This window comes from Cygnus olor, chromosome 2 (genome assembly GCF_009769625.2).
Source record: "Cygnus olor isolate bCygOlo1 chromosome 2, bCygOlo1.pri.v2, whole genome shotgun sequence".
Classification (NCBI taxonomy): Eukaryota; Metazoa; Chordata; class Aves; order Anseriformes; family Anatidae; genus Cygnus; species Cygnus olor.
Genome location: NC_049170.1, coordinates 18,029,789 through 18,044,895, shown reverse-complemented (window position 1 = coordinate 18,044,895; position 15,107 = coordinate 18,029,789). Strand labels below are relative to the sequence as shown.

The 15,107-nt window shown below is 41.1% G+C and overlaps 1 protein-coding gene across 2 annotated transcripts in view; it reads left to right on the top strand.

Moving 5' to 3' along the window:
- Positions 1 to 13,254, top strand: part of GAD2 (glutamate decarboxylase 2) — a 38,217-nt gene extending 24,963 nt beyond the window's left edge. Inside the window, exons 11-16 of one of the 2 annotated variants that reach the window (XM_040548170.1) lie at positions 892 to 956; positions 4,716 to 4,794; positions 6,539 to 6,688; positions 8,447 to 8,554; positions 9,848 to 9,937; positions 10,593 to 13,254. In XM_040548170.1, the coding sequence (XP_040404104.1) occupies positions 892 to 956; positions 4,716 to 4,794; positions 6,539 to 6,688; positions 8,447 to 8,554; positions 9,848 to 9,937; positions 10,593 to 10,766 (666 nt within the window). In that variant the 3' untranslated portion in view covers positions 10,767 to 13,254. The remainder of the gene's footprint in view (positions 1 to 891; positions 957 to 4,715; positions 4,795 to 6,538; positions 6,689 to 8,446; positions 8,555 to 9,847; positions 9,938 to 10,592) is intronic. The other variant, XM_040548171.1, reaches the window with a different exon arrangement.
- The last annotated feature ends 1,853 nt before the right edge of the window (positions 13,255 to 15,107 follow it).

Genomic DNA, 15,107 nt, shown 5'->3' with positions numbered 1-15,107 from the left:
CACTTAAGATGGATGAGCTAGTTTGGGAGCTTTTGGCCTTCAGCTTTATCTCTAAGTATCATTAATACAAGAAATCCATAAGAACCATACCGCAGACTGGCTCAGCTTCTGCAGCAGCTGCAAAATAAATGCATAAGAAAAAGGCTGCATTGTTTCTGGAGTAAAGTACCCCAAATTGCTGAACAGATTAATCGAAATGCTAAAAAAATTTATCAGATTGGCTGCTTTTCTTAGCTTTATCTGGGTTCATGCCAATAAGTCTTTCGGAAGGATCATCTTTCAGCCCTAGAATTGATTTTGTGTCATTTTTGCAAAACCTTTCTCTAAAGAGGCTTGGCAATTGAATTTCCATAGGGCTGGGTATCTTGCTTTTGGATTACTCTGTCAACCAAAATCGTTCTGATTCAAATGAAGAATTAACATTTGCTTAAACTACTTCTCAGTCACATGAAGCGTCTACTCGTCCCAGATCTCTTGTGGGCAAAAGCAAATGGGTGGGAGGCACGCAGGTCAGAAATACGATGAAGACTCACCACAGGAGCTGAGATCCCGGTGTGTTTTGTTATCACTTGGACAGTAGAAGGGAGAAAGCAGCTTGCCCAGGAGCAGCTCTGCACGTCATTAATTACGGTGTGGGGCAGCCCCATGCGGCAGTGACAGTGGTGAAGGAGGGGTGAGCGAGCGGTGCAGCCGACCACGGGCTGTGAAATGCTGCTTCTGCACTGCTGGAAGAGAATTGTTAGTGCAGGGGATGCCTCAGGCTCCATCTGCCTGGACGTTTTGCCACATCAGCAAGGAAAAAAGGGCCCCAAAGTGATGTGAACTCACAGCTGTCATCCTGGAGCAAGGCAGAGGTATCTTCCCATTAAGATGATGTATCTTGCCTTCTAGGGAGCGTGGGGTGGCGGGCTGCTGATGTCAAGAAAGCACAAATGGAAGCTAAATGGTGTTGAAAGGTATGATTTATTAACATTAATTAAACACATTTATTAAGTATGTTTTAACAGACTTGTGATTACCATAGTAATGTCTATAAATACAAATAAAAATCAGCCAGTGTTATCTCCAGGATTCAGTAGGAAGCAATTATGCAAACGGTTCTTCCAGTTGAAATAGTATTGCTAAGTGCCTTTGTTCAGTGTTACAGTGTGGCAGCACTTTGTTTTGCAGTATGAACAGCAGACATTTCTTGTTTGCATTTTCATTCCTTCCAGCATACATTCTGCAGTCCAGAGTGGTTTCTGCAACATCCTCTGATTCACTATCCAAAATTAGTTAGCAATTGAATTTCTCTAAGACATGCACCTTGGAGGGTTTGCATGCTGAGGTCTACATGTGATTGCACCTGCTAGTTGGACAGGTGCCATGGCAGTCACCAACCACTGCCCTGTCACTTTTGGAGAAAATGCCCCCCTCCCAGCTGTGCTAACGACATCCCCTCAGTAAATCTGTGTCTGGATATACACAGTTGTAATCATGAGCTCATCAATATTACAAATACGCACAGATGAGCATAAATGATGGCAAAACAGTTCAGCATCTGGAAAGACTGCGCTTAAACTTACAAACAACTGCTTACCCAGAAACTTTTAGTTGAGCTGTGGATCTCCTTGCCATAGGATGTTAAGATTTACCTGAGTTCAAGGGAAGACAAAGAAAAAACATTTAGGACTTCTGTGAGCCACAACTGACAGGACTCAGCAAGTATTTGGAGGAAGTTTGTATATGCTTGCCCTGTTTTACCCTCTTCCCAGACATCTATTTAGGCCACTTGCTAGAGACAGTATGCTGGGCTAGGTGGAGTCCTCACATTTGTGTATTTTCTGAAGCTCATGATGCTTGAGATGAAATTATTACTCCCTCATGCCTTTTTTATCTCTAAATCAAATTGCCGATTGAAATTACAATCAACTTCCTCATCCTGTTCCTATTCTCATGTATCTCACATGCAAAATTTGGAAAGCAGCCAGTGGTTCTATGAATTTGATATGCTTTAGTTAAAACTGCCTCCAGCACTCCAAACTTAACATATTTTCCCCTAAAAGGACATATATCCAAATATCCATCGCATTATCTACCCAGCTGCCTGTGAGGATAGAGTTTGAAAAAAAGAATTTACCTCCAAATTTGCTGACCAAGTCCTGCTGGCATGAGAAGGTCAGGTCTTAGATCCTGAACACCACTGGAGTTCCTCCAGTGTTTGTTAAGCACCATCTCCATGTGGCAGGCAAATTAATGATATTTGTCATTTCCAGTCCTGTTCCCCTGCTTGATGGACACAGCAGCTCACTTCAGTTTGTCCAGATTTGTAATGTGGGCACCTCTAGAAGAGACTTCCTAGATCCGATCTCTATGGACAGTCCTATTTCATGGTACAACTCAATCATTACAGGTCTGGATACACGAGAAGTGGTGTTGTGTTTGATAGGTAAGGGACAAGAAGGGACCATTAAATAGAGCACTCTTGCTCTGAGTTTTCCCATCCCTCTGGTAACAGGCAGTCCAGAAAAAATACTGTCAAAGGCAGGGGAACTGCAGGGCTATCCTTACGATTCCCTCCAGGCCCTGCACAGCAGATTTCAACGGCACCCTGAAGAAAGCATGCCTCTTGGTGTCTGGAGCAGATAGGTCTGGCCACCGCCAGGAGATGCACTCTGGTGCTCCCCTCCCAGAGTCTCAGGCAGGGGTTGACAGCTACATGAGAAAAGCATGCTCGCAGCTGAGTGAGCACTCCCATGTAGGGTCTGGGCATCCTTCCCAGAGCTGTGCCTGGCCAGTGAATGCACCTCAGTCTGTTTTTAATAATGGCTGAGGGCCAAATTCTGCCAGTCTTGAATTTCTCCTGACATCCATTTGGAAACTCTAAAGGAAAACTTTTCCTTTTCTTTTTGTCTGTGATCCACAGTCAAAAAATCACCCAGGTGCTTGGTGTGCAGTTACTTTGGCGAATGCAAAATGCTTTAAAAAAACCATCTGTGGATCCATGTAGCTTCTTTCCTTCTCTGTTTCTCTCAGTCAGCAATTTCTTCAAGCACATACTGATGGCTCAAGACCAGAAAAACTGATGAAAAACAAATGAAAAGTGGGATATTACTATTTAAATAATTATTTTTTTCTGGATGCAATTGGGATGAATTCGTGACCTTAGGGTAAATTAAATGTTTTAGGCAGATAATTAATATCTGGCTGTTGACAGTACATAATCCCTTTGCTTAAGAAAAACCCATACCACTACTGTTACCTAGAAGTCTCTTAAGGAATTTCTGCCTGATTCAGCACAGGCACAGATAAAAATGAAAAAGTATCATATTGAAGGAAATTTGTGGACCTGAATGCATGTTCAGAATCATTAGCTCTGGTGTTGTAGTCAGATGGCTGACTCTAAGCTGATTAAAATCTGCCAAATACTTAAAAGCCAAGCCAAGTGGCCAGATGTTGCCTGCGGAAGACTGTTCCCTATAGATTTTTGCATCAGGCACTTGTGCAGTCCCATTTAAACAGCAAAGAAGAAAGCACAGAACTGCTGCGGTGTCCAATGTGCATTTTGGAATTGCTTGCTTTGAATGAGTGAAAGCAATTTGGTAGGAAATGATAAGGACTAGCATGAATCTATAAAACTGTCTCCAAATCCTATGAAGGAAAACATTACCTGCAAGTGCATCCTGAGTCCTTTAAGTATTTGTATGCCCCCATTGACTCCTTTATATCAATTTACACAATCAAAACTCCAGTCATTGCACTACACAGAATCACATTCACTGTGCATCCTTGACAGCTTGCCAAATAGGATGCAAATGTATACATCTATCAGCTAATCATCATATGTAATAATAGTAATTACCAAATAGCCAGTCAAGCATAACACAAAATTATAACAATAAACAACTGGACAATCTGCCATTCAGCACTTGCCACAGTCCCAAATGTCTCGTCTCTAGTCTGAATTGTGACAGCACCCTGTTTCTTCGCAAGATCTGGGCTGACAGCTATTTTTGCAATCTGTGTGTCCTGAAGGCAGGCAAGCACAGGCTCTTCTGTAGAAGGGTGGATCAGTTCTGTGTTTATTACTGTGGTAATTTTGTACCCAGTCCTCCAGTCATGTGAATTATCATAGCCAAACTAAAATGAAAGGAGCTACAAAAACTTACCATTAGCACAGCAACTAGAAAAATTACTTTTGGCCAGGTTTTCCAAGAGAGTCAGAGACTCAGAAGTACACAGAAGTATGTAAAGAAATTTTCAGAAATATTTGTGTGCATTAATTACTAAAATCTTACTGAAATTGAACTCGGTGAGAGGGAATCTGCTAGTCTGCCACCTTCCTATGTACATCTCTGATCAGCTGTGTGCCTTTAGGAAGTTCATCAGTCAAGTGAGTGTTTTTGAGACGTTTACCCTATGTTTATGAAGTATAAATGACTCCCGAGAAAGTTTAATACTAATTAAATGTAGTGGATAGAGCAATTATCTTGTAATAAGTTGCCAAAATTGTCATCCAAAAACAATCCAGAGCTGGGTCCCTTATGAAGGCATTGCTTTCCCAATTAGCCATGATTACTTTCAGCTTTGCTTCTTCAGAAAAAAAAAAAAAAAAGAAAAAAGAAAAAGAAAAAGAAAAAGGTGTGCCTTGCTATGTTTGTTATTATTCTGATTACTACTAAATGTCTCCATGGTTTCACCACAGTGTCTGAGCTTCATGTGGTTTGCTTTCCCAGGGCCAACTCAGTGACCTGGAACCCGCACAAGATGATGGGCGTCCCACTGCAGTGTTCAGCCTTGCTAGTAAGAGAAGAGGTATGTCCCAAAATACTTGCTTCTCTGGTCTCTTCTGACATTTTCCTTCTTGCAGTCCTGCATGTTTTCTCCATATGTGTGTCATAGTTAGCATTTGCTAATGTGATGAAGGTTATAAAAGAAACTGAGAAATAGACTTTTACTTGTGTACTCAAAGCTGTGAGTGCAAAAGGGAATTAAAGTAGCTGTCAAGCAGAAATGATAGATGCAATTAATGGCAATATCTTCACAGAGTTTTGTGGCTGTGTATTCATAATGTCTATCGTTAAGTTGTGGGTGCCTAGCTGTGTAGCCACACTGGCTTCTGTGTAGCATAAAAGGTGGCTGTAGGCAAAATCTCATCCTCTTAGGATGAACGGTGTGGTATAAATGCAGTACAACAATTGTTCCAGGATCATTACACTTTCTAGACTTTTATGATAGATATTTCAGTCCAGCTCTGATCCATATACCCACTTCGGGGCACATGAAAATAAAAAGGGAAGACTGAAGTTCGCTTGGAATAAGAAGTAGAAATTTCATTCAGTACTAGAACTTGAATTACCCTTCAAGCCTGTAATTTCCATAAAACCATCGGTTACTGGGACAGCTGCTATACAACCACTACTTACTAGACCAGCTATCAAAAAGCTGGTTGCTGTTTTGCTAACAGCTGTACAACAGATTGTATACAAAGTGATTGCGCTTAGGAATAGAGAAGCTGACTTTTATTTGCCCTCAGGGTCAGTTCCCTGAAACAAATCCCACCTGATGAAGTCAGTACCATCCTTGACCTCTGGCAAGAACAGATGGCTCAGTTTAAGAGAAAACCAGTCCTTCTCCTCCTCCCCCCGTTCATTTTACTGTCTCAGTTTTGAGTTACACATAAAGCTTGGACTTGATGATAAACAGCCAAGTTTTGTTTCTTATTGGGCTGGAAATTGCAGTTTTAGGCAACAGATATACAAGATATATCTTAAACTTGGTTGAGGAGTTCACAAGAGCCAGAACATGACTCTCTGCATTTCACTTAAAAAGCTGAAGGAGACCTTATGCTTTCATGAGCCAGGTTCTTCCCCTTGTTGCCTGCTGGCCCTCCCACAAAGCTGACTTTCTGAACAGTATCTTGCAACCCAGAAATAGCTCTAGCTGGCCGTTTAAAAGCCATATGCTCTTTTGTCTGGTCAAAGCTTTCTGTACCACTTAGGCATCCAACCTGAGCTGGGGGCTTTGCAGATATCTTTCTCGGAACAGAGCTGTGCCTACATAAAAAGGACAAAATCAATGACAATCAGAATTTTAGACACCAAAGCAACTAGAAAAGTGGTGTGATAATATTTACATTAGTCACCAAATTGGCCTGGTCTGAGTCAACCAGAGGAACACCTTCCAAGGAAAGGAGGAAAAGGAACCAGATCAAGGAATAAACAGTGAGATCCAAAAATGAACTTACGCATGACGATGCTAAGAAGCACAAAGTCCAGGCTTCATTTGAATAACACCTTGGCTCTGGGAGTGGATTACACATTGGTGGGTCAAGTGCCAGCATGTCCTGGACACCAAACAAGGTGTGAAAGAATTAGACCACTGAGCAACTAAGTTTGGTTTTGTCCTTTTTTTGATCTTTCTCTTGTGCTTGGACACATATTCCACTGAATTTGGGTGTTTTGTAATTTCTGCTGTGCAGCCACTTGCCCAAAGCAACCCTCGAAACAGTAGCCACACTTGTGCCAACAGGACTTTTATGTGTCTCTGTTTCTATAAGGGGCTGATGCAGAGTTGCAATCAAATGCATGCTTCCTACCTCTTTCAACAAGATAAGCACTACGACCTGTCTTACGACACTGGAGACAAGGCTTTGCAGTGTGGGCGGCATGTTGATGTCTTCAAGCTATGGCTGATGTGGAGGGCAAAGGTAGGATATCCTGCAGTGTACGTGTTTGTGTTAAAATAATGCACACCAGGTACTGGTTTCTTTTCTGTGATCATTGTTTTAGGAAAAACCTGATCTGAATTTCACATATATAACATGAAAGAACATTATTATTTTCCTCTTTTTTATACTTTTAACAATTTAGCTTCAAAGCAGCACACATGATTTTGAAACTTGAACTCCATGGCTTTGCGTAGCATTTGCTTTGTGTAACTGTAGGAGTCTAACAGCATAAATCATATGCCTAAGAACGTTGTTATATACATCTCTGGAAGTAAAAAGATGTTTTATTTTAATGACACTCAGAAATTAAACGTGGCAAATCAAGACTGGAATACCTAGTTTCGATACATTAAGTAGGCATGGAGTCATCTTGTGAAGGAGTAGATGAAAACTCATCAAAATCTGTTCTCTAGGAAATGTGAAAACACCACCTCTGATTAATTCATCTGTATTTGTAAAATGGTGCTAAATAAGTTCTTCCATATATTTATCCAATCTATTATGTCAAATTGCCTCAGGTTTTTTTTCAGAGGAGATGACATCACTATTCTCATTTCCAGAAAGCCTTAAAGATCCTCATGTGCTTCATTAAAACTCTGAAAACAGTTCTGAGGCAGACACCAAGCATGGCTGGAGGTGTGGGAGTCTGTAAAGGGGGATGCAATTTTCAGAGGTTGGAATAGCTGTTGTACTAACTGGGGCCCCTACACGGCAGGCAGTTTTAGCAACATGTCTCTCTTTAGCTCCAGGCCTTTCTCCCGGGGCTACGCTAGCTCTACACTGTTTCAAAATCTCTATATACAGAGGGATAATGACACGAGCTTTTAAGTCAGTTCTGCACTGCCAGAACAGATTTAGCAGGGATGTGCCTCCATTATTCAGAGACATTTCTTCTTTTAAACCCCATATTTTCAATGTCTTATACTGCTTTTTCTCTTCTCACACTCCATTTGTAATATTAATGTTACAAAATAAGATGTATGTTTCTTAAGTGGTTTATCTATTCCAGCTGTTTGTTCCCCTTCCTCCCTCTTAAAGCTGGATCCTTTGTGGCATCACAGCTGGTGACTGCAGGAACAATTATGATGTCACAGACAGAGGATTATGACTTCTGCCAGAGAAGAAAAAGCAGGATTTGCTGGAGCTCTTCAAAAACACGGCTTCTGACTTGATGTGGTGTTAATTAGAATAAAAAGGGGAAAAACACCAGGGAGGCAGGGCAGTATTTGAACAAAATGTGCATTTCCACAGCATCAGGCTGGTCTCTGAAAGCATATTTTTGTGTTTAACTAAAAAGGATTATTCTTGGAAAAAGCCCCGGCTCATTACCTCTTAGAGATTAAAGCCCCCTATTCTAAAAATGGCCCCAGATTCCCCATGTATGCAACTCAGCATCTTCCTGTGGAGACAATCCTCCGTGCCAGCCCAGGCCTCTCTCCAAAATCTACAGATGAGGCCACCCTTTATCACCAATGTTACCAATATTTTGCTGAGAAACAAGTAGTATCAGGGGCACATTTTGCATTAGGGGAGTCAGCAGCAAGACCTATAGGTGCACTAACTGCGTGCAGGAAAGCATCCTTCATCGGACAGAATCAGATCCTTAATCTGTCCCACAGAGACTTCAGAGAGGTGACCTGTGCTGGTGCTGTGGTGAGTGCTGCGTGGTCCTTTCACTGCTTCTGGTCACAGAACAGAGAGTCACATCATTATTATTTTTTCCTTTTTCCTCTAAAGGGAACCACAGGATTTGAAGCACAAATTGATAAGTGCTTGGAACTTGCAGAATACCTATACAACAAAATAAAGAACAGAGAAGGGTATGAAATGGTGTTTGATGGAAAGGTATGTACTGCAACTGTTTTTTTCTTCCCAGTTGGTCAGCAGCACTCACCTTAGATAACGGGATGCTACCAACACTTCAAACCAAAGAGCACATAGCAAAAACCAGTGTCCCTTGTAACAAAACTGTTGTGCTGATAACTCTCTTCATTATGGGATCCAGGGACAAGGCAGCTGTGCATAAGTTACCAGTTTGTACAGTTTCACCCCATTGAACCTAAACACAGGCATCTCAGGGTAAAGCAGCACACGCACAATTAGAACCAGCTTTCAAACAATAAAAAAAGGTTGTAGTTTTGTAATTCCATGGTCCGTTAGGAATGTGGGTTACAGTGCTCCATGTAGCTGTGAAAGGTTGTTTGTGCAAAGTTCATTTATCAGCAGCCTCCAGTGAGCAAGCACAGGGGCCCCACAGGGACCTGGGGTGACCTGTGGGGACCATCCGTGTTGCAGTCCCTAAGTACCCACAGTGCCTAAGTACCTACAGCACAAGGATAAATGTCACCCTTGTGCCTCCAAACAGAGATCACAGATCCATACCTGCATGCCACTATGTAATTTAGTTCCCACACCTTACACATCATCACTGAATTTGGTCCACTGAGTCTCATGATGGGTAAAGATACTGACAGCAGTCAGGGCTGCTCTAACTCATGCGTTTAGCATCCAGCAAAGAGGAACATGGTGAGGCAGGCAACTGTTGGGAGATTGCAAAAATACAGAAAATGTCAACTGATTTTGCCTTTCCACTTGGTGCTCCCACATAAGTTGAAGTAGCTAAGGCACTGTGATGCATACGTATTAATTCAGGAGCTAGCTGAATCAAATGGAGAAGTAATAAATTTCATTAAATGTACAAAAAAATCTTAGACTATCTCATGCACTGCCTGTGACTCCTGTTTACAGGGCCAGATTTTACATTATGCTGTCATGTAATAACAGTAAATGACACGGTCCTTGCCTCTAAATTATCTGTAATAGGCATTTGCCTTATCCGTATTCCCTTCAGCCTCCTTGGGGGACAGCACCTACAAAATCTAGATGCTTCTCAGTAGGGGATAAATATATTTGCACAGCTGGGTGATGTGTTTCCGCATCTGACATCCTGGGAATAAATTGCCTAAAATTATCCTTTCTGCATTAATAATGATGATGACTCTCAGCGGACTACAGTAATGAAAGCCATTGATTGCTGTCACAATATGATGCATGAGAGGGGGAAAGGCATGAGTTTAATTGCAAGTGAGATATTATGAGCATTTCTTGCAGCATAAACCATTATTATTCTGTGTTTAGCCTCAGCACACAAACGTCTGCTTCTGGTATATACCTCCCAGCTTGCGTAGCATGGAAGACAACGAAGAAAGGATGAGCCGCCTTATGAAGGTAAGAAGCATTCCCCCAGGATGTTGGGCGGTGAACAGTGAAATCTGGACAGGCAGGCAGGCCCCAGAATGAGCTCCAGAGCATGGGCTCAGGTCACTTTATTCTGGCAAATGACACATCCATCGTCATGTTACTGCAGGTTAGCCTGGCACCATCATGCTTTGGTCTCCACATTTGGTATTCCTTGGGTTTGCCTCTTCTCTAGAGTGTGTATTCAAGTTTGGTTACAGTAAACCACAGTTGGTAAACCCAGCAAATGTAATAATTGCGTGGGAATACTATGGCACTCTGGCATACAAAAAGAAGATGGAAAATGATTATGAGCATTACAAGCACAAGTTACTGTGTCCAGTTACCTGTCAGCAATACTGAGAAAGTAGAGAGGGAAAATTCCCCCATGGTTTTAAAAGCTGGGTAAAGAGACCAGATAAACCCAATGCCTTTCCAATAAGCCATTTACTCCTTCATAGAGGTTAACTTTTTTTATTAACATTGGACATATTTTCATTTTAACATTTCTTGTAACTCTTCATCCTTATAAAAAAAAAAAAGAAAAAAAGAAAACATACTCCACTTTTTGTTATGATAATAGTAATAATAACAATATTACTATTAATAAAAATAATCCCCTGCTTTTCGTTGTATGCCATTGCAGGTGGCGCCAGTGATAAAAGCCAGGATGATGGAGTATGGGACGACCATGGTGAGCTATCAGCCTCTGGGAGACAAAGTGAACTTCTTCCGGATGGTCATCTCAAACCCAGCAGCAACTCATCAGGACATTGATTTCCTGATTGACGAAATAGAGCGCCTGGGACAAGATTTATAATAGGCGGGTGTGAAAGTCTGTTCCTGGACCTCTAAGTAGACAATTAAGTTGTCACAAACTGTGCGAATGTATTTGTAGTTTGTTCCAAAGTAATTCTATTTCTATATTGTGGCATTGGAGTAGAGTACAGTTTAAAATCAAGAAACATGGCTCCTTTAAAGTCCTTTCCTGCGTTTTAGAATACCTCTTTAATAATTAGCTGCACAAAAAGCTGCATTGAAACAAATAAGGAAGAACAGAAGATACTTAAAATGTTACCCCAAATTTTAACAGTGACTACTTCAAATGAAAAGCAATCAGACTGAATGATGCAAAATTTGCCCAAAATGGTGACAAAATCAAATTGGGGGAAGGGGGAGGGGGTGGTGAGAAACAGAGTATACAAGCTGTATGTTTAAAAGTGAAAGTATTTTGCCTTTTTCGTAGTATTAGAAAAGAATTTCTAATTTACCTATAGCAACATTTCAAATGTATTTAAATAGGTATAGTTTTACAAAAGGAAAAATATATATATATTAAAAAATCCTATTTTGTAAACTATATATTTTTATTTTATATGGGTTATAAAACTGCAAGGACAGAAGCTGAAAATTAACTAGAATTCTTTTTCTTTTGATGGAGGTGCCTCAAATGTTTATTACTGCTTATTTTAAACCATAAGCCCACATACATTCTGAAGAGGTACCCATACCTCATTTCTCCATGTCACATGGATTGTGGATCTCCAGGACTGATTACTGAAAAAACCTCAAGAGTACTGCAGCTCTTAAAACCACTTAATAAGATCAATTACAGTACAACAATAGGATGCTATTATTCCTAATTATGTTTCCCACTTGGCCTAACTAAGCAGACGCACAATCAGTATACAGTGCTAACCAAGACTGAAATAAGGTTGTATTTGGATGGTTTCTTTGTCCTGTGGTAAAAAAGCCTATCCAAAAAATGTAATGTGTCTGAATAAATGCTTATGTTGTAACAATTTCCTCTATGTGCAGTGCAAAGCTACACCGAAAATACAAATTGACTGAATTTCTTTCTAAATAAAGCTACATTAAGAGGGTAAAGACTTCTCACAGATGTGCAGGTCTGCAGGACAAGGCCTAAACTAAACGTGACTATAGTCCAAATGGCAGTGATGGAGCGTAAGTAACAAACTTTGTCAGAGGCTTCTCCCAGTACTGGACTACATCCCTGTTTGCCATGGCTTTTGAAATTGCAGAAAAAAAAAAATGAGCTTAGGCTACATCTGCCTAGAACAGTCCACACGGAGCCTCACTGGCCTTCACAGGCACAGCTCTTGCAGAATTCATGTGCTGCATCATTCCTTAACATTAGTGGTGACTCCGAGATGGCAGCTGAAGTTTATCCTCTTTCCCCTCGGTATCTGGAAGCGTTAGTATGAATTATGGGGCTTAGGCCTGTCTATTTATAATCCTACTGAAGTTTTGGTTTAACTTCGCCTAAACGGCCAACTTCTGTTTGTAAAGCAATATGGTTTTGCTGGCTCTAAAATACTTGAAGAGAAAATAAGAAGTGCAATGTGGTTTTAATTTAATCTAAAATACATAAATGAAGTATTAATGTAATATCATGAGGACATGAAGTAAGAAGGAAATAAATTGTGTCTGTAATTGTGTTGCCTTTATTATATTGATAGTACTGTTTTGTCACCTCAGATTGAGGCTGTGCACTTTAGATTTAAACTGTACAATGTTGCAAATCAACATGTGTTGCTGTATAAGCTTGTACAATATATTATTGATATGTCATTATTTGTGTGGTAGTGGTATTTACTCTTGATATTGTAAGAGCTGCATTCACGCCAGTCCCTCTACTGTATCTTTGCTTGGTATTAACCTCTTCTTGTCGGCTTTTCGGCAGACCTCTCACCTCACTTTGGTGGATTTCCATTGCTGCCTACAGTGCATAATGGAGTGAGCTGAGCTATAGAGGAGATGCCAATTCTGTCAGGAAGGACTTCAATGTGACCTTTGCTGAACGTGTCAAAATCACCAGCCTAATCACTGAAATACTGAGTAGAGCAGCAAATTACAGTCTTTCTTGCTGTGAAAAAGGCAAGCAGAAAGCATTAAAAAAAATAGTACAGGGACAATGATGAAGGTGATGAATAGCCTGGTTACATCTTGCATGTGCAATTCTGTTTTAAAGTGCTAAGTGCATATGATGTATTTATTAGCTGTATGTGCCAATCCAAGATTTACATTCGGTGTTCCAGGAGAACCAGCATTTTTTTCCACTTTACTATGTTTATTGCAGCCCGGAAAGAGCGGCATAGCAACCTGTTCTTGTGTTTGACCAAAGTATCTTATATGTGTTGTTGATCTAAATCCAAATAAAAGTGTAAAATGTGACTGTGGGTCTTTTCATTAGCAGCACTGATGGGCACTGTCAGCAGAAAACATATTCATCACTTGTGCCACTTTGGAGCAAGGCCCCAATAAAGAGAATGTTTAATTGTACTGCTTTTCTGTGTCTCCTTCTGGATTTTTTCATGGCAAGATTCATTCTGTTAATTATCGTAACATAAAAACAATTCCATCACCAGACCCTTTTTGAGGCAATACTTGGCACCAACATACAAGTGTAAATCTGCCATCTGCTATTCCTTTACCTTATCTTTACAAGACAGATTTAGTCGCTTTATTCTCCTCAGACAAGCTCAACAATTTTTTGTCTTTTGTTTTGTCTTTTCATTCTATGAGCACTTATCCCCATATTAACCATAGACTGTAATCAGCCTCCAGCACAGTGGAAGTTGTCAGGATGCTTTCCAGGGTGACACAAACTATATGATGGCAACAATTTAAAAGGGCCATGAAATAATAATAAAATAAAATTTAAAAAATAATTAAAAAATAATTTAAAAAAGACAAAACAACGGATGCAAAAATTAAGATTTTAGTCTGCATGTCTCCCCTGGCCTCATTCTTCCAAAGTTCTGTCTGCCCTATTTTCCTTCTCCTCTCTGAAGAGCTTCATAGCCTACAGCAGATGCAGAGAAAGAAAACAAAATGATGCTGTTTAGGAAGTTTTTGTCTGAGATGAGATTTTGTGTATCTGCTGTAAGTCTGCAGTAGAATTTGTGATTAATGCCTATACCCTGTACTTAGTAAGAGCCCAGCTAGAGACTCTGTAAGGAGAAACAGAGCTGGAGAAGATGCTGGGCAATAGGACATCCTCCTTACCCTGATGAAGCTCTTTGGTGCTGGGACAGGGAGCAGTTTTCCTATTTTTGCCTACTCCCATGTGTCCACGAAGCTTGGGCTTTGCTGTAAACTCTTCACACCCAGAGCTGCATGGCGTGTCCCTGTGAGATGGGGATGGAGCAGATCTGCCTGTCCCAGCCAAGCACCTCCTGGCCACGCTGAAGGAAGGCAAAATGAAGTTGACAAAGAAGAGGAAATCACGAGAACCTGGATAACAGCTCTCCACAAAGACTGGTTCCTTTTGACTATATGAGACTAAAAGCTGTTTTGCTGTTTCTCTGCTCTTTACCACAAGGCCCTCAGAAGAGCACTCTGCATGGGGAGAGCCATGGATCTAGAAGAGGAGATGACCTATCTCATTGCAGAAGCATACCCTCACGGCAAGCTTGCATTGGCCATTTCCCAAGCTGCTGTGCAATCACATGAAGGTCCCAGGAGCCATCAGTCCCTCAGGTCCTCTGACCACCCCACTGGGCTGTGTCTGCCTCTCCACACCAGACCTCCTTCTCTACCTTCTCACGCCTCTTTTATCCCTCTTGCCCCTTCCCCACAACATGGATGTATGTGAGCATCTCAACCATCTTCATAACCATGGGACCTTCTTTCTTAAAGGTTCTTTTGAAACGCAGCCTGCAAATTCAATTAAAAGTCTAGTTCAAGAATAGGGTCTTCAGTCCAAGAAGTGGCAATCCTTTCTTTTAGCATGGGATGGTCCTGGTCCAAGCTAACACCACGAGAAGCACAATATCAGTGAGTGGCCCCACCCTGGAGACAGTCTGCTGTGAAAGGATGGAGAGGAAGAAGGAAGAGCATGCAGAGTTTGGGGAGGCATCAAAACCTACTCTGAGCCAACCCAATTGACTCACATCCATCACAGCACAGTCCACTGAGTGTGTTCAGTGCTATTGAAGTATTTCATAGTTTACTTCTAAAATTTGGATTTAATAAATTCTGGTTTAGTGAATCGTAGATAAGCCAGGTTCTGTGAAGCAGAGACTGGCTGAATGAGCAGACCTGATGGTGGCCTTGTGCAACTCTGACACAGTTGGCATCTGCTATATTCTGGAATTTTACTCTGGGGGGGGGGTCACAATTTCATCCAGAGTGACAG